The sequence below is a fragment of the Crotalus tigris genome, unplaced genomic scaffold (assembly GCF_016545835.1).
Source record: "Crotalus tigris isolate CLP2741 ecotype Arizona unplaced genomic scaffold, ASM1654583v1 scf7180000024508.2633422, whole genome shotgun sequence".
Classification (NCBI taxonomy): Eukaryota; Metazoa; Chordata; class Lepidosauria; order Squamata; family Viperidae; genus Crotalus; species Crotalus tigris.
This window is the reverse complement of record NW_024100680.1, coordinates 1865340-1889593: the sequence shown is the minus strand read 5'-3', so window position 1 is coordinate 1889593 and position 24254 is coordinate 1865340. Positions and strand designations below refer to the sequence as shown.

At 38.2% G+C, this 24254-nt stretch overlaps 1 protein-coding gene across 4 annotated transcripts in view; it reads left to right on the top strand.

Moving 5' to 3' along the window:
* CADM2 (cell adhesion molecule 2) overlaps positions 1-24254 on the top strand; it is a 404147-nt gene that overhangs the window by 196688 nt on the left and 183205 nt on the right. For 3 of the 4 annotated variants that reach the window (XM_039333779.1, XM_039333777.1, XM_039333780.1), the window contains exon 2: positions 11489-11515. The exons of the other annotated variant lie outside the window; for it this stretch is intronic. In XM_039333779.1, coding sequence (XP_039189713.1) covers positions 11489-11515 — 27 coding nt within the window. The remainder of the gene's footprint in view (positions 1-11488; positions 11516-24254) is intronic. 4 annotated transcript variants of the gene reach the window in all.

Genomic DNA, 24254 nt, shown 5'->3' with positions numbered 1-24254 from the left:
TTTTTAAAAAAAATAGTTGTACCATAGCTTGTGAGTTTCATATGTTTCTTAAATTCTCATAAATGAAATATTTTTCTTTTGAACTCTATTACACTAAGATCATACACACTGAGGACTCTCAGCATTTACTGCACAGTCAATGCATTATACTTCCATTCTTTAAAAGAAATGTACAACTTATTTAAGAAAAAAGTACCATTATTTAGAAAACAAATGGAAATGTTCCATCTTTTGAATAAGAATTTAAAAATACATAAATTGGCAATGGTACCACGGTAGAGTAATTGGACAAAAAATATAGAATCCAGTGTTAACTATCTGGCAAACAGAATAAAGAATATCTGGAAAACATTTTCTCAAAGAAAATCAGTCACGCTTAAAAACAGTACAAAAACATCTTGAAATGACTAATTAAGTATGTGTTAAACACTGGTCACTGTGAAACAATGGAAATATGTGACCATACAAAAGATTTTATGATCAATTTAAAGCTATAAAATGAATTTGTAATGAATAATGAATTTGGTTTTTGTATCTTTGTGTGTATGGCTGAGGAAGTACCTATTGTAACTACACAGATGGTACTATGGTACTATGTTATTTTACTGAGGTAGATAATGTAAATAAATTTATCTTATTATAATTTATTAATTTATATTTTTTTTCTGTAGTAATGCAATTATATTTGGTTCTCCTATGTTTTCTGATGAATAGAAAGCAGGTAAAATAATTACTACACAGGTTGATTCTTGAAAAATACTATTGTAGCAGTTTCCAATGTAGAATCATATAATAATGTTCCAGTGAAACATATAATGCAGAAGCCATTATGTTCAGGGAACAGCAAATTTTTGAGTAGTCAATTCCTGAACCAGAAATAAATATGTTTTGCTCAGGCCACAGAAGGAAAGGGGATGTTTTTTATTCTGAAAACATGCCAAAATGTGGTAATTCTAAAATGCTTTTATTTGTCTGTAGAGGTTTGAAAGTTGATTTTTAAATAAATGTTAAAAAGACTGAATATACTTGTTGTCCTGATAAGTGTGCACAGAGTGCACATGTATACAAAATTCAGCAAGCCATCAGTTCACAATATTCTTACTTCTCCCAGAAATCTGTGTGAATTCCTTTTTTTCTGTTGTTTGACTCTTTTGGATTTTTGATTATTGGTTCATACTTGCACTCTGTGCATTGCATAAATGTGTGCTTTTGTTTGTAGCACACATTTAAAAATAACAAAAAACCCTCTGGCCTGATTGTTTGCTATATTAGGCAAGAGTTTTTTGATCATGTTCTTCTGTATTACCGATCCATAATACATTTTGCTTCAAAGCCGGGTTTGAACTTGTTGGTTTGACTCCTTTGCATCAGTTCTTCTATTACTTTAGCATTTCAAGTATTAGAAAAGATTTATTTTGTTAACCATGCTCATAATACATGATTACTCTTGTTCTTGACTGCTTACAGTACAACATAAGTAATCATAACTAGGCAAGAAAGTATGTTTTCTGTTTCCCAGGAGATTCATTAAATGTTTTCTGTGAGGATGTCCTCCTAGAGTTGTTGTATCTAGTATGAAAGAACAAAAATACAAAGAGTCAAGCTATCTCTTTTCACACAGCTTTCAGTTATGATACCTACAGCAGGGCTTTTCAACCAGTGCTATGGGTACCACCTGTGGTACATTGGCACCTGGCAGGTGGTACGCAACCATCCTAGAAAATTGGTACTGGGGGAGGAGAATGAGCTGAACCGGTGGCAGCACCACACAAGCCTGAGCGAGAGATGGCTGGAACTGCAGGGCTGTCAGGGCTCAGTGGAAGCGTCAGGATCAGTGCCATTTTCCAGCTGATTGGTGTTTCTTCGGGGCTGTCAGGGCTCAGTGGAAGTGCCAGGTTCAGCACTAGGCTCCAGCTGGAGCTCGGCGCTGATCCTGGTGCTTCTGTTGAGCCCCGAAGTAGCACCAATCAGCTGGAAAGCAGCACTGATCCTGATGCTTCTGCTGAGCCCAGAAGAAGCACCGATCAGCTGGAATGTTGCAGCATCTCCAGAATCCTGTGATTTACATTCAGATGCTTGGCAACTGATTCATATTTATGACGGTCACAATGTCCCAGGGTCATGTGAAGTGACCAAAACCTGCTGCAACAACACAGCAGATGGGGGGAATAAAAACCAAACACCCCCCACCCCACCCCTGCTGCCAATCCTCAACAGAAATGCTCACAACAATGAAAACCTCAGACAGGAGGAAGAGTGCCGCCGAGTGAGCAGGCAGGTGTCTTGCTTGGCTGTGGCTTAGGGGGCACTTTTTTCAGTGTCATTATAACTTCGAACAGTCACTAAGTGAACTATTGTAAGTTGAGGACAACCTATACTTTATCACTTTTTTCCTTTTGGGGGGGGTCATCAAGTTTTTGACACCTTGCTAGGCGATTGATGGTACTTGGATGTTGCCATATCCTAAAAGTGATACAATGGGTGAAAAGATTAAAAAGCCCTGACCTACAGTATAACCCAGGGGTCTTCAAACTCGGTCCTTTTATGACTTGTGGACTTCAACTTTCAGAATTTCTCAACCAGTGTGCCTGGCTCAGGAATTCTGGGAGTTGAAGTCCACAAGTCATAAAAGGGCCAAGTTTGAAGACCCATGGTATAATCCAAGGACAGATTGTAGCTCTAATTTGAAGGAAAGGAGTTTTCTGTCAGCAAATAATTATAATATATAATTGGTTCTCAAAGTTTTGCAACACAAGAAGCTTTTAAATCTTACCATTTCCCAAGATCCCTAAAATCGTTTCCAAATTCCAATTTTGCTTCCAATTAAGCTACAAATGCACAAATATATTATATGCTATGTTTCTGCTGAATCATAGTTGATCTAAAACATTGGCAAAATGTAATGGTTGGTTTTCTACTTTGTGTACGCTTCTGATTATCTGTTTGGACATTATAAAAGTGATCTATTGTTCATATCACTAGTTTCAAATACCTGAGTTTTGACTTTTGAATTGTTTAAGAAGGGATTTTCTAAGCTTATTATTATTATTTTCATCTTTCAAAAATGATTTGGCAAAGATAAGATAATTTTCTCATGATAATTTCTATCTTTTTCAGTGAATTTTCTTTCATCTTAGTCATAAACACTCAAAATATGTCATATAAATTTAGCAACATTATTTGTTTTCAAAAATTAACATGAACATTGTGCATAGTATTAAAGAAAAAGACAAAAGCATAAAATAATCCGCAGTAATATGTATAAGAATAATGAATCGTCATATTCAGGCTACAGCATGTAATTGTCAGATTAATAAGAACCACATTACTGAACAAAACAAGATGTTTGGAATGTGTATATTGTTCTGTGCACAGTCATATATTTTCTGTCTGGTTACATCTGAACACAAAGATGCACGTTTTGAGGCCTATGCATGAAATAAAAGAAGCCTGCTTACATACAAACATTCCTCTTAGCAGTATATTTCATAATGACATAGACTACAGGGTTTCTATAGATACATGATAAAGAAATATCATATTTTGAATCTGACCCTTCCATATAACAAGGTTTTAGCTGAAATATTTGACAAGGAAGACCATGGAAAATCTGCTGTTAATAGATCTTAGATCCCTGGTTAGGACTTGAACTGATAGGTTTTTACCAGTCCCAGACTGTGAATCGAATTGAAGATTAAATCAATCAATCAATCATCATTAGATAGATAGATAGATAGATAGATAGATAGATAGATAGATAGATATTGCAATGGAGTTTGGATTGGATAAATGTGCCCGACTCACTATCAAACAAGGAAAAATAGTGAAAACTGAACGACTCCAGATGCCCCACAAAAATAACATTAAGAGTCTGGATGAAGATGATTACTACAAATACCTGGATATCCTTCAAGCACACGGACATCAAGAAAAAGATTAGAAATGAATACATCAAGAGAATGAAGATTTTAAAGTCCAAACTCAGTGGTAGAAATACCATCAAGGCAATCAACACCTGGGTAATTCCATTAGGACTGGACTCAAGCAGAACTAAAAGCCAAGGACAGGAAAACCAGAAAAATAAGGACAATGAATCATACTTTTCATACTCGCAGCGACACTGACAGACTGTATCTATTAAGACAAATAGGTAGACATGGATTGTTGCAAGTACATCAGATGGTTGAAAGAAGAAAAAAATGGCTTTGGAATAATATCTGAAGGACAATGAAGAAGATGCACTGAAGTTAGTATGCCAGGAAGGCTTACTGATTACTGGAGAGACCAAACTGGCCTACAAGAAAGACAAAGACATGGCATGGGAAGGCATGGGAAGACAAAGTACTACATGGCCAGTCGGGGATCCCCACTGCCCCCGGCCGGGATGCCGCCCCCACCGGGACTCTGCTGCCCGGCCTCGCTCTCCGCCCATCGATGGAGCTACAGTGGGGACAGTGCCTGCCCGAGCCACCTGGGGGGCAGAGGAGCAAGGAGAGGAGGAGGGCAAGGAAGCAGCTGCTGCCACCTCAGCCAGGACTCTACGCTGCCCGGTCTCGCCCTCCATCTATCGATGGAACCGCAGTGGGGACAGCGCCCACCCGAGCTGCCTGGGGGGCAGCAGGAGGAAAGAGAGGAGGGCGAGGAAGCAGCCACTGCCACCGCCCCAGCTGGGACTCCGTGCTGCGCGGCCTCACCCTCCGTCCATCTGATTGAGCTGCGATGAGGGCTGGTGCTGCGCGGCCCCTGTCAGCCCCTCTGCCAGCCCAGCTGCTTCCCCCAGGCACCCCTCTTTTCCTGGCGCCTGCCCGAGCTGCCTGGGGGACAGCAGGAGGAAGGAGAGGAGGAGAGTGAGAAAACTGCTGCCGCTGCCCCAGCAGGAGGACGGAGAGGAGGAGAGTGAGAAAACTGCTGCCGCTGCCCCAGGGCAGCAGGAGGAAGAAGGGGAGGAGGAAGAGGAGGGCAAGGAAGCCACCACTAGGGCCGGGTCCCAGAAGGAGGCTCTCCTCTCCTACCATTGCTGCATCTCCTTCTTCCTTCCCAGCAGCCTGGACTCCGGTGCACCTTCCCGGCCAGTGGCCCAATGGTCGGGCTGGCTGGGGATTGCAGGGGCTGGTTTCCCTTGGGCCGCAGTTTGTGGAAGGACTGGCCCACTCAGCAGAGCCTCCAGCAGGTCACTCCCAGCAGGGATCCCAGGGCTTTCCCGGGCAGCTTCAAGGCCATGAGGCCCTGGCCGCGCTTCTCCCAGGGGGTGGGGCACTCGGGCACAGGGCCAATCAGGAGCCCTGCAGGAGGTAAGTCCACCTGAGAGAGAGAGAGAGAGAGAGAGAGAGAGAAGGGAAGCGAAAGTGCCTCTCTGTCTCTTTCTCTGCAAATGGCAGAGGAGGCTCTGGAGCCGCAGGTGATGACTCAAAGAGCTGCATGCGGCTCCGGAGCCACGGGTTGCTGACCCGTGGCCTAGATACATGGAAATTTGGAATTTATCAGACCTGAAAATTCTGAATTTGCAAAAAACCACCTTACTCGGAACTGCCTATATACTCAGATGTTACCTTAGCAGCTTGTAGATCCTTGGTTAGGACTTGAATTGTTAAGTTTCTACCAGTCCCAGACTGTGAATCGAATTGAAGATTAAATAATAATAATAATAATAATAATAATAATAACCTTGACGTGGTTGTGGGGCTTGTGTACTCTGAGGAAGATGAGAGCTATGCCAGAGGTTCAACCATACTGGACAGGTCTCATCAGAGGAGTCAGACAAAGAGTGTCTCTCCCATAAAAAATATGGTGAGACGTAAATTTCAGAATGCCATACCGGCTCGGACGTCGCCCGGGTTAACAAGGTCCGCGCTAGATATTGGAGTTCCTGGATATCTGGTGAAAAATGGGTTACAGGACTCAGGACTGTTGGCTGAGCAACCAGGGCCAGCAGCTGCAGAACTACTGGAAGAAAAGGTGTTTACCCGTCGCAGATACACAGTGATGGAAAACAAAGAAATAATGATCTGTTACTACAGATCAAGTCCAACAAGAAGAGGATATCTAAAACGAATGCACCAATTCTGGAAAGAACAACATCCAGAATCAGAAATAACAGAACAGAGACTAGCAGATCAACGCCGATTTATAACACGAAATAAAGTATTCACAGAAACAGAATTGGACGAACTGCAAAGGTTTACCCAGGGCAAAGAAATCAAAGCCTTACCAGAAGTAATTCAGAATGTAGAGGCAAACCAGGGGGAGTTGGCAGTGAAAGAATCCAGCAGAGATATACAACTGTTCTCATTTGGAAACCAGGCACCTCTTCCTCAGGAAGAACAAAACCCTCTAACTAAAGAAATAAAAGAATTGAAACAAAGAATAATTGAGCATCTAGAACAGCACAAAAACAACAGAATAAGGCTACCTGCATTGAAGCTTGTTCCAAAGAAACAGCTAGCACAAGCATTAAAAGATGCAAATACTGCAATAGCAAGTATAAGCACCAATTCACTGCAAGAAACAAACCAACTAATGTACAGCACAGCTGCAGTTATAACAGAATACCTGGGATGTAAAATCAACAAAAAAGAAAAACAAACAAACAGTGCACCAGAAAAATGGAAGGTTAGACTAGAAAATAAGATCAGCAAGTTAAGATCACATGCAAGCAAGCTAGAACAGATGAAAGAAAAGAAGCTGAAGAACAAGAAGACCAAAGAATACCTAATCAAGAAATACCACTTAGAAACAAGGAAGATCAAGGAAGCATTGGAAATAATAAAGCAACAAATAACAGCTATAGCCAGGAAAATCAGTAGATATGAAGCTCGAATTGCAAACTATAGGCAAAACCTCCAATTTCAATCCAATCAGAAATGTTTCTACCAATCCATCAATGGAGAAACTGCAAGGAATCAGTCAGTACCTGACAAGGAAGAAACAGTGCAGTTCTGGAAGCAGATATGGGATAACCCAAAGAAATACAACAAGGATGCGGCTTGGTTAAAAGAGGTGGATGCAAATAAAACAGAAGTTGAAATGAAAGAACTAGTAATAACAACAAAAATGGTAGAAAAAAGAGCAAAGAAAATCAAAAATTGGTCAGCACCAGGTGAAGATGAACTGCATGGGTTTTGGTTGAAACATCTAACTGTTATACACCCACTCATTGCCAAGCAGTTCAACAATATACTACAAGGAGGAGAAATTGAAAAGTGGCTAACAACTGGGAAAACCTACCTAATAATGAAAAATCCAGCAAAAGGGGCAACACCAGGTAACTACAGGCCAATTACCTGCTTACCAACAACTTTCAAATTACTAACTGGTGTGGTAGCTGATGCAGTACAACAGCATCTAGTTGAAAACAATCTCTTTCCACCTGAGCAGAAAGGAAACCGCCCCAATAGCAGAGGAACAAAAGATCAACTCCTAATAGACAAAATGATCTTGGAAAACTGCAAGAGAAGGAAGACCAACCTGAATGTGGCATGGATTGACTACAAAAAGGCATTTGACTCTCTGCCACATGATTGGATAATCAAGTGCCTAGAAATAACAGGAGTAAGTAGAAACATCAGAAAATTTGTGCAAAGATCGATGGCACAATGGAAGACACAGTTGCAGATCAATGGTGAGAAGCTGGGAGAGGTTAATATCAAGAGAGGAATATTTCAAGGAGATTCATTATCACCATTACTATTTGTTATTGCACTGTTTCCTCTGTCAACAATACTGAATAACTCAGGACATGGTTATCAAACATCAAAAACATCTGCTAGACTATCCCACCTCCTTTACATGGATGATCTGAAGCTGTATGGAAAAACATCATCTGAAATAGAATCGCTGCTCAACACTGTCCGTATATATAGCCAAGATATTGTAATGGAGTTTGGCTTGGACAAATGTGCCACACTTACTATCAAACAAGGAAAAATAGTGAAAACTGAAGGAATCAAGATGCCCCACGAAAATAACATTAAGAGTCTGGATGAGGAAGAGTACTACAAATACTTGGGTATCCTTCAAGCTGACAACATCAAGCACACTGAAGTCAAGAAAAAGATTAGAGGTGAATACATCAAGAGAGTGAAGAAGATCTTAAAGGCCAAACTCAATGGAGGAAATACCATAAAGGCAATCAACACCTGGGCAATCCCAGTCATTAGGTACACAGCTGGAATAGTGGACTGGACTCAAGCAGAACTAAAAGCAATGGATAGGCAGACCAGAAAAATAATGACAATGAATCACGCCCTTCATCCACGCAGTGACATTGATAGACTTTATCTACCAAGGCAAATAGGTGGGCGTGGAATGCTACAAGTACATCAGATGGTTGAAGAAGAAAAAATGGCTTTGGAAGAATATCTGAAGAACAATGATGAAGATGCACTGAAATTAGTATATCAGGAAGGCTTACTAACTACTGGAGAGACCAAACTGGCCTACAAGAAAGACCAAATGAAGAACAGAATAGAGGCATGGGAAGACAAAGCACTACATGGCCAATACATAAAAAAATAGCTGGGAAAGCAGATAATAACAAGACCTGGCAATGGCTAAGAGCAGGAAAATTGAAGAAAGAGACCGAGGGACTAATTCTGGCTGCACAAGACCAAGCCTTAAGGACAAATGCATACAAAGTCAAAATTGAGAAGACAGCAACAGACAGTAAGTGCCGCCTATGCAAAGAAGCTGAAGAAACAGTGGACCACTTGGTAAGCTGTTGCAAGAAAATTGCACAGACTGATTACAAGCAGCGGCATGACAAAGTAGCAACAATGGTGCATTGGAAGATCTGCAAAAAATATCATTTGCCTGTAAGCAAAAACTGGTGGGATCATAAAATAGAGAAAGTCATAGAAAATGATAAAATTAAACTGCTCTGGGACTTCAGAATTCAAACAGACAAGCACCTGCAACATAACACCCCAGACTTAACAATTGTCGATAAGAAAGACAAAAAAGTCTGGATAGTGGACGTGGCAGTGCCTGGAGACAGCAGAATAGACGAGAAAGAACTGGAGAAGATAACAAAATACAAAGACCTACAAATAGAAATAGAAAGACTGTGGCAAAAGCAAGCAAGGGTAGTACCAATAGTAATAGGCTCCTTGGGTGCAATCCCAAAACAACTGGAGCACCACTTGAACACCATTGGCATTGACAAATTCGCTATTAGTCAATTGCAAAAGGCGGCCTTACTAGGAACTGCTTCCATCCTGCGACGATACCTGTAATACCATCAAACATCCACATCTGCCTATCCCAGGTCCTGGGTAAGGACTCGATAGGTAGACAAAATGCCAAATCCAGTCTGAACATCTGGCTGACTGTGCGATGATCCACCATAATAATAATAATAATAATAAGCCTTGGGTGCAATCCCAAAACAACTGGAGCACCACTTGAACACCATTGGCATTGACAAATTTGCTATTAGTCAATTGCAAAAGGCGGCCTTACTAGGAACTGCTTCCATCCTGCGACGATATCTGTAATACCATCAAACATCCACATCTGCCTATCCCAGGTCCTGGGTAAGGACTCGATAGGTAGACAAAATGCCAAATCCAGTCTGAACATCTGGCTGACTGTGCGAGGATCCATAATAATAATAATAATTGTTATTATATTATTAACAATAATATTATTATTAACAATAATAATAACAATAATATAAACATGCAAGGAAGGAAAATTGGAAAAAGAACAATAGAGAAGGGTGTTCTAGTAATTAGAAACTTTGAGAAACTTCCTAAACAAAGTTAACTTCCATGTAATACGAGAATGGTGCTGTCATAAATGGTATCAGGTTGAAAGAGCAGGACGCAGTAATAAATAAACAATTTTCATGCTAAGTGAGTTATGCAGAGTGCCTTCTAGGCAGTGGTGGGATTCAGATATGTGAATAACCATTTCTCTGTGTGGATGCCACTTCTGAAAGTCCATTCTGGGCCTGGGAAACAAAAAATTAGCTACCGGGTCTGCTGAAGTGGGCCAACTGGCTGAATCCTACCACTGCTTCTAGGGCTTGGCTTGATATTGGAATAAATGCTTGTGTTTTAAAATCTACCTATCATAACTATGAATGAATAAATTACCTCGAGTCACCATGGTTAATGATGATAAAAATGATACCACGTTTACTGTTATATAAACAAAAATAAAGAATCTGTGAAACACTCTAAAAGATCTATCCCAGTGTTTCTCAACCTTGACAATTTTAAGGCATGTGGACTTCAGCTCCCAGAATTCCACAGCCAGTGGAATTCTTAAATTTTAAATTCTTAAAATTGTCAAGGTTGAGAAACACTGATCTATCCAAACCGGGTGAAAAGGCTTCAGAAAGAAAAATACAGTTTATTGTATAGCTGTGTAAATTAATTCTTGCTGGCACAAATAATATAAACTACATATAGACCTAAATGGTATTTGGCATGACTGACCATGACAAAATTTTAGAAAAATGGTGCAAAGCCAGATTGTGTTAAAAGTGGTATTAGTAATCAATCAAATAAAAGTTCAGCTTGTATAATAATCTATTTTTTTTATTATTATTATTTTCCCTCAACTGGCTTTGTTCCTAAGGCAGCATTAGAACTGAGTTTCAGTATTATTGTACTTTGCCACAAAATTCATAAAGTTTTTCTTCTACATTTTAACTATTCATTAAAAGATTTTCTAACATTTTCATTTAAAAATGTTAAAGTGAATTAAATAGATGTAGTGGATGTTTTATTTTTTTATTTTTATTAATTTAATTTCCAAGTAATATTTTGCCTTTCCTTTAGAAATTCAGAATAATGTAATAAGAATGTCTTTCCTTCTCAACCTAATAAAGTCCACAATTGTATTTTGTGGGCTGGATCTCAGTTTTTTTAATCATCCAATTAATATGCAGTAAAACAAATAATAGCTTCAGCATTATTATTATCATCATCATGACTCTGTTTTCCTGGCTTATCAATAAATTCATAAAAACCTAAGATCTATGTGGTGTTATGAGCATATATAAAAGAAATAATATAAATATCCGAATGTTCTGCCATATAAGATCAAAATCTTATCATAAAGTGTTTTATGATTTTAATGCTTTTAATGTATAAGCCACCTAGAGTCATTCCAAATGAGATGGGTGGCAAATAAATACATATCTATGTATATATCTATAGATATAAACTGAAATGTTGATTTTTATTTTAAAAAAAGGTAAATAATTTAAATTACAAATTGTATGGCATTTAGTGCATAACTAATTGCAATTACTGCTGCCGGTAATCTATTTCAAGCAACATTGGCCTCAATGTAGAATACATAATATAGACATCATTTGGTAAATGGTGGAAAAATATGCATTGTGACATAGATACTGTATTTGAATCTAGCTTTTATTAGTCCTATGCCATTAGTGAAACTGTCTCTATACTTTTCATCAGAACTTCTAACTAACCCCTGTCTGTTCTCTTCTCCTCTTGCAACCTTTTCCTTGTCCCAGTGGCTACTACAAAAAGCAAAGCTAGAGGTGAGTTTTGATGTTTATGCCTGATTTGCACTGCATGTGCTTTGCGCACCTATTCTATTATGATTACTATTAATCATGCAAATTTGCTAAATTTGCATATGTCAATAGATTTGCATGTTTTCATTGAAAATTTGAAGGCATGGATATTCCCCTTTCATTTTCGATTGAACCATATTTTGCATTTCCATTTGGTCTTTTGAGAATAATTAAAAGTTCTGAATTTCTGAGCAATAATTGCATCTCAAAATATGCAACCTGTTTTATTTCTAGGAAATTGCTACCAAGGTAGAGGAATTAGATTGCAAGAAAGGCATGGCATCTATCTTAATTGTATAACGTTAAGTTTGTATTTGTATAAACTAAATTGGTATAAAGTTTATGCATTGTTAAAGTTTATACACCAAACATACATAGCTGCCAGGTTTGTTAAATATCACTCCTAATTAAATAAATAAAAGTTTCCATTGATATAAAAATGACAGTGCACACTAATGAAAAACATGAAACAGACACAGAAAATATGAGCTGTATACCAAGCTATCAAATGAATGTATATTAAACAAATAACATTTCTCTTACAATCTAGTTTACAACTTTAGCATAATATTGCAAATTTAATTCTGCAACTTCTTTGCAAACCATGGGATGTCATTCACACTGAAACCCTGGCCAAATTTTCTCTGTTAACAATGGCTACTGTTGATGGAAGAAAATCCCACTATATTATATGGAGTATTTGCTTCTTCTTTTCCCTTATTATAGGGAAATGGTGGACTGAGGATACTCATGAAGTTAACTTTACCATAGACCTGATAATGATTTCCTTTTACTTTCTAATATTATTAGATATTTTTAATTTGCCTTGATCACACCTAACATAAATGGAGGAAATATTTATAACCTTAATTATTCTGCTTAGTGAAATATAGAGGAGCACTTCAATAAAGGTTCAAAGTTTCACCTCTCCAGTTGTGACTGATTCAAGAGGGAGGTGCTCATTTCTGATTCTCAGCCAAGGGATCTAGCATTGTCTGAGAGATACTTCTATCATCTTGTGGCCAGCATTAAAATACAGAAAACAGTAACATTCTCACCAAAGTGGCACCGATTTATCAAATCACATTTGCATGCTTTTGAATTAGAGTGGCAGGAGCTGAGGAGAGTAATGGAGCTCACTTCATTGCACGGCACTTGGATTTTGAACCTGGGTTGTCAGGTATCCAGCTGACAAGCTCAGCAACTTAACCACAATAATAATATGGTAATAATGGCTGGGGCTATTTTCTTATACCTTCTTCCACAGTGACACTGAACCATCAACAACAGCAGCAACAACAATAGCAACAGATAAATTTCATTTGTGCAACATAGGCCAATAAGTCTGTTTTTGCCAAAGACTCCATGATTAGTGAATTGAAGCTAAATTAAATATGCAACTTCGTTTCATCTCAGTATAGTGTTCCAAGAGCACAGACCTTTTCTGCTTGATTTAGATGGTTTCATCTCCCTTACCTCCCACTGCCTTGTTCCCTTCCTGACCATATCTTGTGGATAATAAGAATGATACAATTTAAGCTTCCAATTCCAGATAGTCTTAACTAAACACAAACAGTCAAGCAGAAAGAATTTAGAAGAATGTTGACATCTGCTCCGTTGGGAGCATTACATGATGTAAAAACCTTTCTTAATATGGAGACAGATGGACAGTTAAACAGCTATAGGACATTAAGGGTTTCTCAGCCATGTATTAGAGAAGCAAGGTAAAAACAACAATCAGAAAGAGAATTTATTTATTACAGATATTGTCACATTGTAAGGGCTTAAACAAAAATGAGAATATGCTGTAGGAGAAAGAAAGCCATTCTAAAATCTTTTCTGTCTGATGCCTCTGCCACCTTCATTTTGCTTCTTATAACCCCCCCCTCCTCCTCCTCCTCCCTTTACTATTCCCCCTTCTATGTCCTTTTTTAAATACACCAGGACATGGCAAATCAGAACTAATTGCCAAGCTTCCAGCAGAGACAGTAACAGCTTAATTGATATACTCTTTTTGAATTTTAGTTAAAACAAAAAACAAAATATTAATCCTGGGTTGGTTCTTTAATTTCTGCACCCTTCCTATTTAAAAACAAAAACAAAAAAAAACAAATGGAAATTTAATATGAATGTAACACATTGCATTCTGTATATGACAGAAAGGAAGCAATGAGAAAGTGATAAAAAGACATAAATTTAGAGGAACCCCAAGGGATTAATCTAGTAGAGATATCTCTATGATATCTGGTTAGATTTGTAAGGTCCGGCTTGCAGTAATCAACTTATGCATGAAGACTGTTAATATGGGAATCCAAGAGGGTATTCCAAAAATTAGATTATTTTTTTTTTTAAAAATATATATTTTCTTTTTCCTTTTCTTGTATAATGATCTCTATCTTTTAACAAATATGTTTCTTGTTGAAACCAAAAAGTTTTGATATGTGTGTATGTGTTTAAAAGTGGCTTAGCTTATGTAATATTTGGGAGAATATAAACAATTTATATAAAGGAAGTAAAGGAATATTTTAAATTATTCCAGGATGAACTCTCAAATAAAATGCATGCCTACATCTTCTAATTTTCAGTTTTCTTTACAACTTGGAATCTTCTCTTAATTAGGGACTTAAAAGTGCCCCATTTCACAATTTTATTTTGTTTTACTATTGTTAAATGCCTATACAAACCAAACTATAAACTTTATATAAAATAACTGGATTTTAACAATAACAGCAAAAATAGAACAATATTGTTTTTATGGCTAATCTAAGGCAGTTCAAAAATTAATGAAAAAGATGCTTCAGTTTAAAATGATAATATAATTACATTCTATGTTTTGTTTCTATTTCCTTGGAAATCATATAAAATAGATCCAGTTTTGTAATAAACATTGAGTTCCATATAAATTGAACTGGATTTATTCAGACTTGAGCTGTGAAGCTTTTTCATGTCACATTACCCACAGTTTACACTGAATTTTTAGATTAACTTTAGCCTGAAGAGAGATATGTGATTGCTAATTCCCATCACTTGATAGAAATATTCTAACAAAATTGTGTTTAATAAATATAATCAGTGCCTACTGGGTGCAGTGATTAGAATGCAGTATTATAGGAAAATCCTGCCCACAGCAGGAAGGGCTCAAGATTGATTCAGCCTTTCATCCTTCCTTGATTGGTAAAATGAGGACCCAGATTGTTGGGGGCAATAAGCTGACTCTGTAAACTGCTTAGAGCAGGGGTGTCAAACTGCCGGCCCGTGGGCCGGACGCATCATCGGGAAGCCTCACCCACCCCATTGCGAAAAAGCTCTGATACGTTGCGCGACATCACATGACACCATGAGTTTGACATGTCTGGCTTAGAGAGTGCACTGTGGGGTGGTATATAAATCTAAGTGCTATTGCTATTGCTAATGAGTCCTCTAAATTCAATCCACACTAGTAGTGATATAGGTAAAAATTTAGCCACTCTCTAATACACCACTAATCACTTCTTATAAATATATCTGAAAGATTTCTGACTGATTCATATCATATCAAACACATTATTACATACTAAATTTAATTATCTCTTCCTTTAAATTATCAGCAGTAGCCTTTAAGAAAACTACATCTGACATTTGCATTCTTGCATGAGATGTTTAAGATATATAATTAATAATCTTTGTAAGTCAGATAAAATATTTCAGAAAAGTGAAACTTCAAATATTGTTGTGTTTTGTAATGAGTAATTATCCTGGTACTTCATTTGTTCTAGCAGAAACATATTTAAAAAGGATACATGAATTAAATTTTCTTTATCTCAGGGAGACACTCCATGAAAAATGACAGAATTGTACAAATAAGTTAGGTAATTTTTATATGTTTATACAATTTTATAGCCTCCCCTGGAATAGAATCTGGAGGCAGCATGTTCCATCTTGACTTTATGATTAGAAGCAACTGATCAGTTTGTTTTGAAAGAAGTGGTTTATTGCACGTGCTAAGCAAAGCCACTCCACTGTTTAAAAGCAAAAGGGTGCTTCTCTTCATCAAAGTGCTTTATAGGGATGCTTTAATTTAACCTTTATTGAAGTCCTGCCTTAATACTTAAAGTCACAAGCCTACTCTTGATCTTTGTTCCTCATTAAACTCTAATGTATTACTGCATCATTGAATGCCTAAAATCATCATTATAGATGCTTATTTAGTAATATTTTTGTTTATGAATTTGTATTTTATACTGCTATGTGTGCCTATTCAGATGTAAATTCTGCTGACAAGCAAATTTTAGGCTGTTGGTTAGACATAAAGTATATGTATATCCATATAATGAAAATTACATATCAGAAACTGTTGTTTCTGAATTCCAGTTATATAATTGTTGATTGATCAGAATGTAGTTGATCAGAATGTAATTGTTGATACAACCCAAATATAGGTTCAGTGAATAGGTAAGCTCTGTGTTTTATTTGTGTGAAACAGAAACTGAGGAACTATGAGAAGAAATAAATAGATAGTAAGAAAAATGAAGCAGTTTTGTATCGGTTTTTATGATATATCCTTGTCATAATGGCCAACTGTTTCCTTCTCTACAAATAATTCTCAAAATCTCAAAGAAGAACAGATTGAGTATATGTAAGAACTAACATAATTTCTGAGAAAGAATGAAAATGTTGGATTATATGAAGGATGTGTAATATTGCATTCAGATTTTTGGAATCAAGTGAGAAAAAAAGGGAGCAATGCTTTCCTTTAAAGCATCAATCAACCTAGACAAATGACAACAGAATTTAGTTAATGGTAGTAAGTAAGACAATCATAGAAGATGCATGCATAAAATAGAAGTATGCAAAATTTCAATCCAGGTTGTAGAAGGAGTGATTAGAAGTGTCGTGGAATATCTTTTCTGTAGCTTGCAGCTGTACTTTAAAGTTAATGTACCATTTCTGAAATTTATATAATAATAATAATAACAACAGCAACAACAACAATAACAACAACAACAACCCCCAGTGAGGCACTACCTTGACGTGGTTGTCGGGCTTGTGTACTCTGAGGAAGATGAGAGCTATGCCAGAGGTTCAACCATACTGGACAGGTCTCATCAGAGGAGTCAGACAAAGAGTGTCTCTCCCATAAAAATATGGTGAGACGTAAATTACAGAATGCCATACCGGCTCGGACGTCGCCCGGGTTAACAAGGTCTGCGCTAGATATTGGAGTTCCTGGATATCTGGTGAAAAATGGGTTACAGGACTCAGGACTGTTGGCTGAGCAACCAGGGCCAGCAGCTGCAGAACTACTGGAAGAAAAGGTGTCTACCCGTCGCAGATACACAGTGATTGAAAACAAAGAAATAATGATCTGTTACTACAGATCAAGTCCAACAAGAAGAGGATATCTAAAACGAATGCACCAGTTCTGGAAAGAACAACATCCAGAATCATAAATAACAGAACAGAGACTAGCAGATCAACGCCGATTTATAACACGAAATAAAGTATTTACAGAAACAGAATTGGATGAACTGCAAAGGTTTACCCAGGGCAAAGAAATCAAAGCCTTACCAGAAGTAATTCAGAATGTAGAGGCAAACCAGGGAGAGTTGGCAGTGAAAGAATCCAGTAGAGATATACAACTGTTCTCATTTGGAAACCAGGCACCTCTTCCTCAGGAAGAACAAAACCCTCTAACTAAAGAAATAAATGAATTGAAACAAAGAATAACTGAGCATCTAGAACAGCACAAAAACAACAGAATAAGGCTACCTGCATTGAAGCTTGTTCCAAAGAAACAGCTAGCACAAGCATTAAAAGATGCAAATACTGCAATATCAAGTATAAGCACCAATTCCCTGCAAGAAACAAACCAACTAATGTACAGCACAGCTGCAGTTATAACTGAATACCTGGGATGCAAAATCAACAAAGAAGAAAAACAAACAAACAATGCACCAGAAAAATGGAAGGTTAGACTAGAAAATAAGATCAGCAAGTTAGGATCACATGCAAGCAAGTTAGAACAGATGAAAGGAAAGAAGCTGAAGAACAAGAAGACCAAAGAATACCTAATCAAGAAATACCACTTAGAAACAAGGAAGATCAAGGAAGCACTTGGAAATAATAAAGCAACAAATAACAGCTATAGCCAGGAAAATCAGTAGATATGAAGCTCGAATTGCAAACTATAGGCAGAACCTCCAATTTCAATCCAATCAGAAACGTTTCTACCAATCCATCAATGGAGAAACTGCAAGGAATCAGTCAGTACCTGACAAGGAAGAAACAGTGCAGTTCTGGAAGCAGATAATGGGATAACCCAAAGAAATACAACAAGGATGCGGCTTGGTTAAAAGAGGTGGATGCAAATAAAAGAGAAGTTGAAATGAGAGAACTAGTAATAACAACAAAAATGGTAGAAAAAAGAGCAAAGAAAATCAAAAATTGGTCAGCACCAGGTGAAGATGAACTGCATGTGTTTTGGTTGAAACATCTAACTGTTATACACCCACTCATTGCCAAACAGTTCAACAATATACTACAAGGAGGAGAAATTGAAATTGGCTAACAACTGGGAAAACCTACCTAATAATAAAAAATCCAGCAAAAGGGGCAACACCAGGCAACTACAGGCCAATTACCTGTTTACCAACAACTTTCAACTTACTAACTGGTGTGGTAGCTGATGCAGTACAACAGCATCTAGTTGAAAACAATCTCTTTCCACCTGAGCAGAAAGGAAACCACCCCAATAGCAGAGGAAAAAAAAGATCAACTCCTAATAGACAAAATGATCTTCGAAAACTGCAAGAGAAGGAAGACCAACCTGAATGTGGCATGGATTGACTAAAAAAAGGCATTTCACTCTCTGCCACATGATTGGATAATCAAGTGCCTAGAAATAACAGGAGTCAGTAGAAACATCAGAAAATTTGTGCAAAGATCGATGGCACAATGGAAGACACAGTTGCAGATCAATGGTGAGAAGCTGGGAGAGGTTAATAGCAAGAGAGGACTATTTCAAGGAGATTCATTATCACCATTACTATTTGTTATTGCACTGTTTCCTCTGTCAACAATACTGAATAATTCAGGACATGGCTATCAAACATCAAAAACATCTGCCAGACTATCCCACCTCCTTTATATGGATGATCAGAAGCTGTATGGAAAAACATCATCTGAAATAGAATCACTGCTCAACACTGTCCGTATATATAGCCAAGATATTGTAATGGAGTTTGGCTTGGACAAATGTGCCACAATTACTATTAAACAAGGAACAATAATGAAAACTGAAGGAATCAAGATGCCCCACGAAAATAACATTAAGAGTCTGGATGAGGAAGATTACTACAAATACTTGGGTATCCTTCAAGCTGACAACATCAAGCACACTGATGTCAAGAAAAGGATTAGAGGTGAATACATCAAGAGAGTGAAGAAGATCTTAAAATCCAAACTAAATGGAGGAAATACCATAAAGGCAATCAACACCTGGGCAATCCCAGTCATTAGGTACACAGCTGGAATAGTGGACTGGACTCAAGCAGAACTAAAAGCAATGGATAGTCAGACCAGAAAAATAATGACAATGAATCATGCCCTTCATCCACGCAGTGACATTGACAGACTTTATCTACCAAGGCAAATAGGTGGGCGTGGAATGCTACAAGTACATCAGATGGTTGAAGAAGAAAAAATGGCTTTGGAACAATATCTGAAGAACAATGATGAAGATGCACTGAAATTAGTATATCAGGAAGGCTTACTGACTACTGGAGAGACAAACTGGCCTACAAGAAAGACCAAATGAAGAACAGAATAGAGGCATGGGAAGACAAAGCACTACATGGCCAATACATGAAAAAAAATAGCTGGGAAAGCAGATAATAATAAAACCTGGCAATGGCTAAGAGCAGGAAAATTGAAGAAAGAGACCGAGTGACTAATTCTGGCTGCACAAGACAAAGCCTTAAGGACAAATGCATACAAAGTCAAAATTGAGAAGACAGCAACAGACAGTAAGTGCCGCCTATGCAAAGAAGATGAAGAAACAGTGGACCACTTGGTAAGCTGTTGCAAGAAGATTGCACAAACTGATTACAAGCAGCGGCATGACAAAGTAGCAACAATGGTGCATTGGAAGATCTGCAAAAAATATCATTTGCCTGTAAGCCAAAACTGGTGGAATCATAAAATAGAGAAAGTCATAGAAAATGATAAAATTAAACTGCTCTGGGACTTCAGAATTCAAACAGACAAGCACCTGCAACATAACCCCCCAGACTTAACAATTGTCGATAAGACAGACAAAAAAGTCTGGATAGTGGATGTGGCAGTGCCTGGAGATAGCAGAATAGAAGAGAAAGAACTGGAGAAGATAACAAAATACAAAGACCTACAAATAGAAATAGACAGACTGTGGCAAAAGCAAGCAAGGGTAGTACCAATAGTCATAGGCTCCTTGGGTGCAATTCCAAAACAACTGGAGCACCACTTGAACACCATTGGCATTGACAAATTCGCTATTAGTCAATTGCAAAAGGCGGCCTTATTAGGAACTGCTTCCATCCTGCGACGATACCTTTAATACCATCAAACATCCACATCTGCCTATCCCAGGTCCTGGGTAAGGACTCAATAGGTAGACAAAATGCCAAATCCAGTCTGAACATCTGGCTGACTGTGCGATGATTAATAATAATAATAATAATAATAATAATAATAATAATAATAATAATAATAATAATAATGCACTGAAATTAGTATATCAGGAAGGTTTACTAATTACTGGAGAGACCAAACTGGCCTACAAGAAAGATCAAATGAAGAACAGAATAGAGGCATGGGAAGACAAAGCACTACATGGCCAATACATGAAAAAAATAGCTGGGAACGCAGATAATAATAAAACCTGGCAATGGCTAAGAGCAGGAAAACTGAAGAAAGAGACCGAGGGACTAATTCTGGCTGCACAAGACCAAGCCTTAAGGACAAATGCATACAAAGTCAAAATTGAGAAGACAGCAACAGACAGTAAGTGCCGCCTATGCAAAGAAGCTGAAGAAACAGTGGACCACTTGTAAGCTGTTGCAAGAAGATTGCACAAACTGATTACAAGCAGCGGCATGACAAAGTAGCAACAATGGTGCATTGGAAGATCTGCAAAAAATATCATTTGCCTGTAAGCAAAAACTGGTGGGATCATAAAATAGAGAAAGTCATAGAAAAGGATAAAATTAAACTGCTCTGGGACTTCAGAATTCAAATAGACAAGCACCTGCAACATAACACCCCAGACTTAACAATTGTCGATAAGAAAGACAAAAAAGTCTGGATAGTGGACGTGGCAGTGCCTGGAGACAGCAGAATAGAAGAGAAAGAACTGGAGAAGATAACAAAATACAAAGACCTACAAATAGAAATAGAAAGACTGTGGCAAAAGCAAGCAAGGGTATACCAATAGTCATAGGTGCCTTGGGTGCAATCCCAAAACAACTGGAGCACCACTTGAACACCATTGGCATTGACAAATTCGCTATTAGTCAATTGCAAAAGGCGGCCTTATTAGGAACTGCTTCCATCCTGCGACGATACCTGTAATACCATCAAACTTCCACATCTGCCTATCCCAGGTCTTGGGTAAGGACTCGATAGGTAGACAAAATGCCAAATCCAGTCTGAACATCTGGCTGACTGTGCGATGATCCATAATAATAATAGTTGGAAGGGATCTTGGAGGCCGTCTAGTCCAACCCCCTGCTCAGGCAGGAAACCTTATATCATTTCAGACAAATGGCTGTCCAGTCTCTTCTCGAAAACTTCCAGTGTTGGAGCATTCTCCGCTTCTGGAGGCAGGTTGTTCCACTGGTTAATTATTCTAACTGTCAGGAAGTTTCTCCTTAGTTCTGGGTTGCTTCTCTCCTTGATTAGTTTCCACCCGTTGCTTCTTGTCCTGCCTTCAGGTGCCTTGGAAAATAGTTTGACTCCCTCTTCTTTGTGGCAGCCCCTGAGATATTGGAATACTGCTATCATGTCCCCCCTTGTCCTTCTCTTCGTTAAACTAGACATACCCAATTCCAGCAGCCTTTCCTTATATGCTTTGGTCTCCAGTCCCCTAATCATCTTTGTTGCTCTTCTCTGTACTCTTTCTAGAGTCTCAACATCTTTTTTACATCGTGGTGACCAAAACTGGATGCAGTATTCCAAGTGTGGCCTTACCAAGGAATTGTAAAGTGGTATTAATACTTCACGTGATCTTGATTCTATCCCTCTGTTAATGCAGTCCAGCACTGTGTTGGCCTTTTTGGCAGCTGCAGCACACTGCTGGCTCATATTTAAGTGATTGTCCACTAGGATTCCGAGATCCCTCTCACAGTTACTACTATTGAGCATGGTGCCACCTATTCTGTACTTGTGCATTTGGTTTTTCTTGCCTAAATGTAGAACCTTACTTTTTTCACCATTGAATTTCATTTTTTTAGATAGCGCCCAGTGTTCAAGTCTGTCCAGATCCTCCTGTATCCTAAGCCCATCTTCTGGAGTGTTGGCTATTCCTGCTAGCTTGGTGCCATCTGCAAATTTGATGATTTCCCCATCTATCCCCTTGTTCAAATCATTGATGAAGATGTTGAAGAGCACTGGGCCCAGAACAGAGCCCTGGGGCACCCCACTACACACTTCCCTCCATGTAGATGTGATTCCATTGAGGACTACACGCTGAGTACGGCTGGTCAGCCAGCTACGGATCCATCTGATGGTGATGCTGTCTAACCACATTTTTCTATCTTATCAAATAGTAGGTTGTGATCAACTTTACCAAATGCTTTACTGAAGTCCAAGTAAATTATATCCACAGCATTCCTCTGATCCATTAATTTTGTCACTTGGTTAAAGAATGCAATAAGATTTGTCTGGCATGATCTGTTTTTGACAAACCCATGTTGGCTTTTAGTAATGACTTTGTTTGTCTCTAGGTGTTCACTGATTCATTGTTTGATTATCTTTTCCAGAATCTTCCCAGGTATTGAAGTCAGGCTGATAGGTCTATAATTTCCTGGGTCCATTTTTTTTTCCTTTTTGAAGATGGGAACTACATCAGCTCTTTTCCAGTCCTCTGGTAGTTCCCCAGTGCTCCAGGATCTTTGAAAAATATACTTCAATGGTTCTGAGATCACATCTGCCAGTTCCTTGAGAACCCTGGGGTGTAATCCATCTGGTCCTGGTGATTTGAACTCGTCTAGGCTGGAGAGGTGCTCACTTACCGTTTTCTTGCCTATCTTAACTTGCGTTTCTATTCTGTTTTTTATGGCACTATTTTTGGTAGGTTGGTCTGTTTTTTCTCTTTGTGTAAAGATGCAAAAAATGAATTAAATAGTTCTGCTTTCTCCCTGTTGCTTGTCACCTTCTTGCCACTTTCCCCCACTAATGGACCAATCATTTCCTTCACTTTTTCTTGTTTTTTACATCTTGAAAGAAGCTTTTTTTGTTATTTTTGATTTTGGTCGCAAGCCGTAGTTCATTTTGAGCCTTGGCTTTCCTCACTTCATCTTTCCTGGCTCCGGCTATTTGTTGATATTCTGACTTATTTATGTGCCCCTCTTTCCACTTTCTATACTTGTCTTTTTTATCTTTCAATTTATCAGAGAGTTCTTTATGTAGCCATGTTGGTTTCTTTTGAGAGCTGTTATTTTTCCTCTTTGTTGGTATTGTGCTAGACTGGACCTTTATTATCTCACTTTTCAAAATTTCCCAAGCTTCTTGAGTTGTTTTCCCCTTGACGATTCTCATCCATGGAATCCTTCTCAAGCCCTCTCTAAGTTTATTGAAATTAGCTCTCTTAAAGTTCAAGACTCTAGTTTGACTGTGTTCTGTTGCTTGTGCTTTCATAATGTTGAATTCCAATATTGCATGATAACTTCCTCCCAAGGTTCCTGTGGCTTCAACACCTTCTATCATTTCATCTCTGTTAGTGAGAATTAGATCCAAAATGGCTAATCCCCTAGTTCCATTCTCTACTTTTGGGGAGACAAAGTTGTCTGCTAGGTTTGCAAGGAATCTGTTTGATCTTGCACTTGGTGCAGAGTTTGCGCCCAGTTGATGTCAGGGTAGTTAAAGTCCCCCATTACTATTGTGATGTGCTTCCTACATACCTTAGCTAGCTGACTAGCAAAATGTTCATCTATTTTCTCTGTTTGGGTGGGTGGCCTGTGATATACGCCTATGGTAATGTCGTTTTTTTCCCCTTTTATATTGACCCAAATACATTCAAGACAGTTTTCATCATTTTTGTGCTCTATTTCTGTAGAGATGTAGTTATTTCTTACATATAGAGCAACTCCGCCTCCTCTTTTATTTGGTCTGTTTCTTTTAAATAATTTAAATCCCTCTAGCTGTTTGTTCCATTTGTGGGTTTCATCCCACCATGTTTCCGTAATGGCAATAATATCATATCTTCCCTCATTAACCTGAATTTCTATTTCACCCTATTTGCTGTTCATACTCTGTGCATTGGTGTATAGACATTTGAGTCCTTTATGACTGACCCCGTGTTTACTTTCTACATAACCTGTGTGGTGCCTGAATTCCCCTATTATCTTACTACCTATTTGGTTAGTGCACTTTGTGTGACACTCGCTATTAGAAGCTTGATTTTGCTTGACAGCAAGGTTGATATTCTTGTCCGCACACACACACATCTATGTTACATGCACTGATAGCC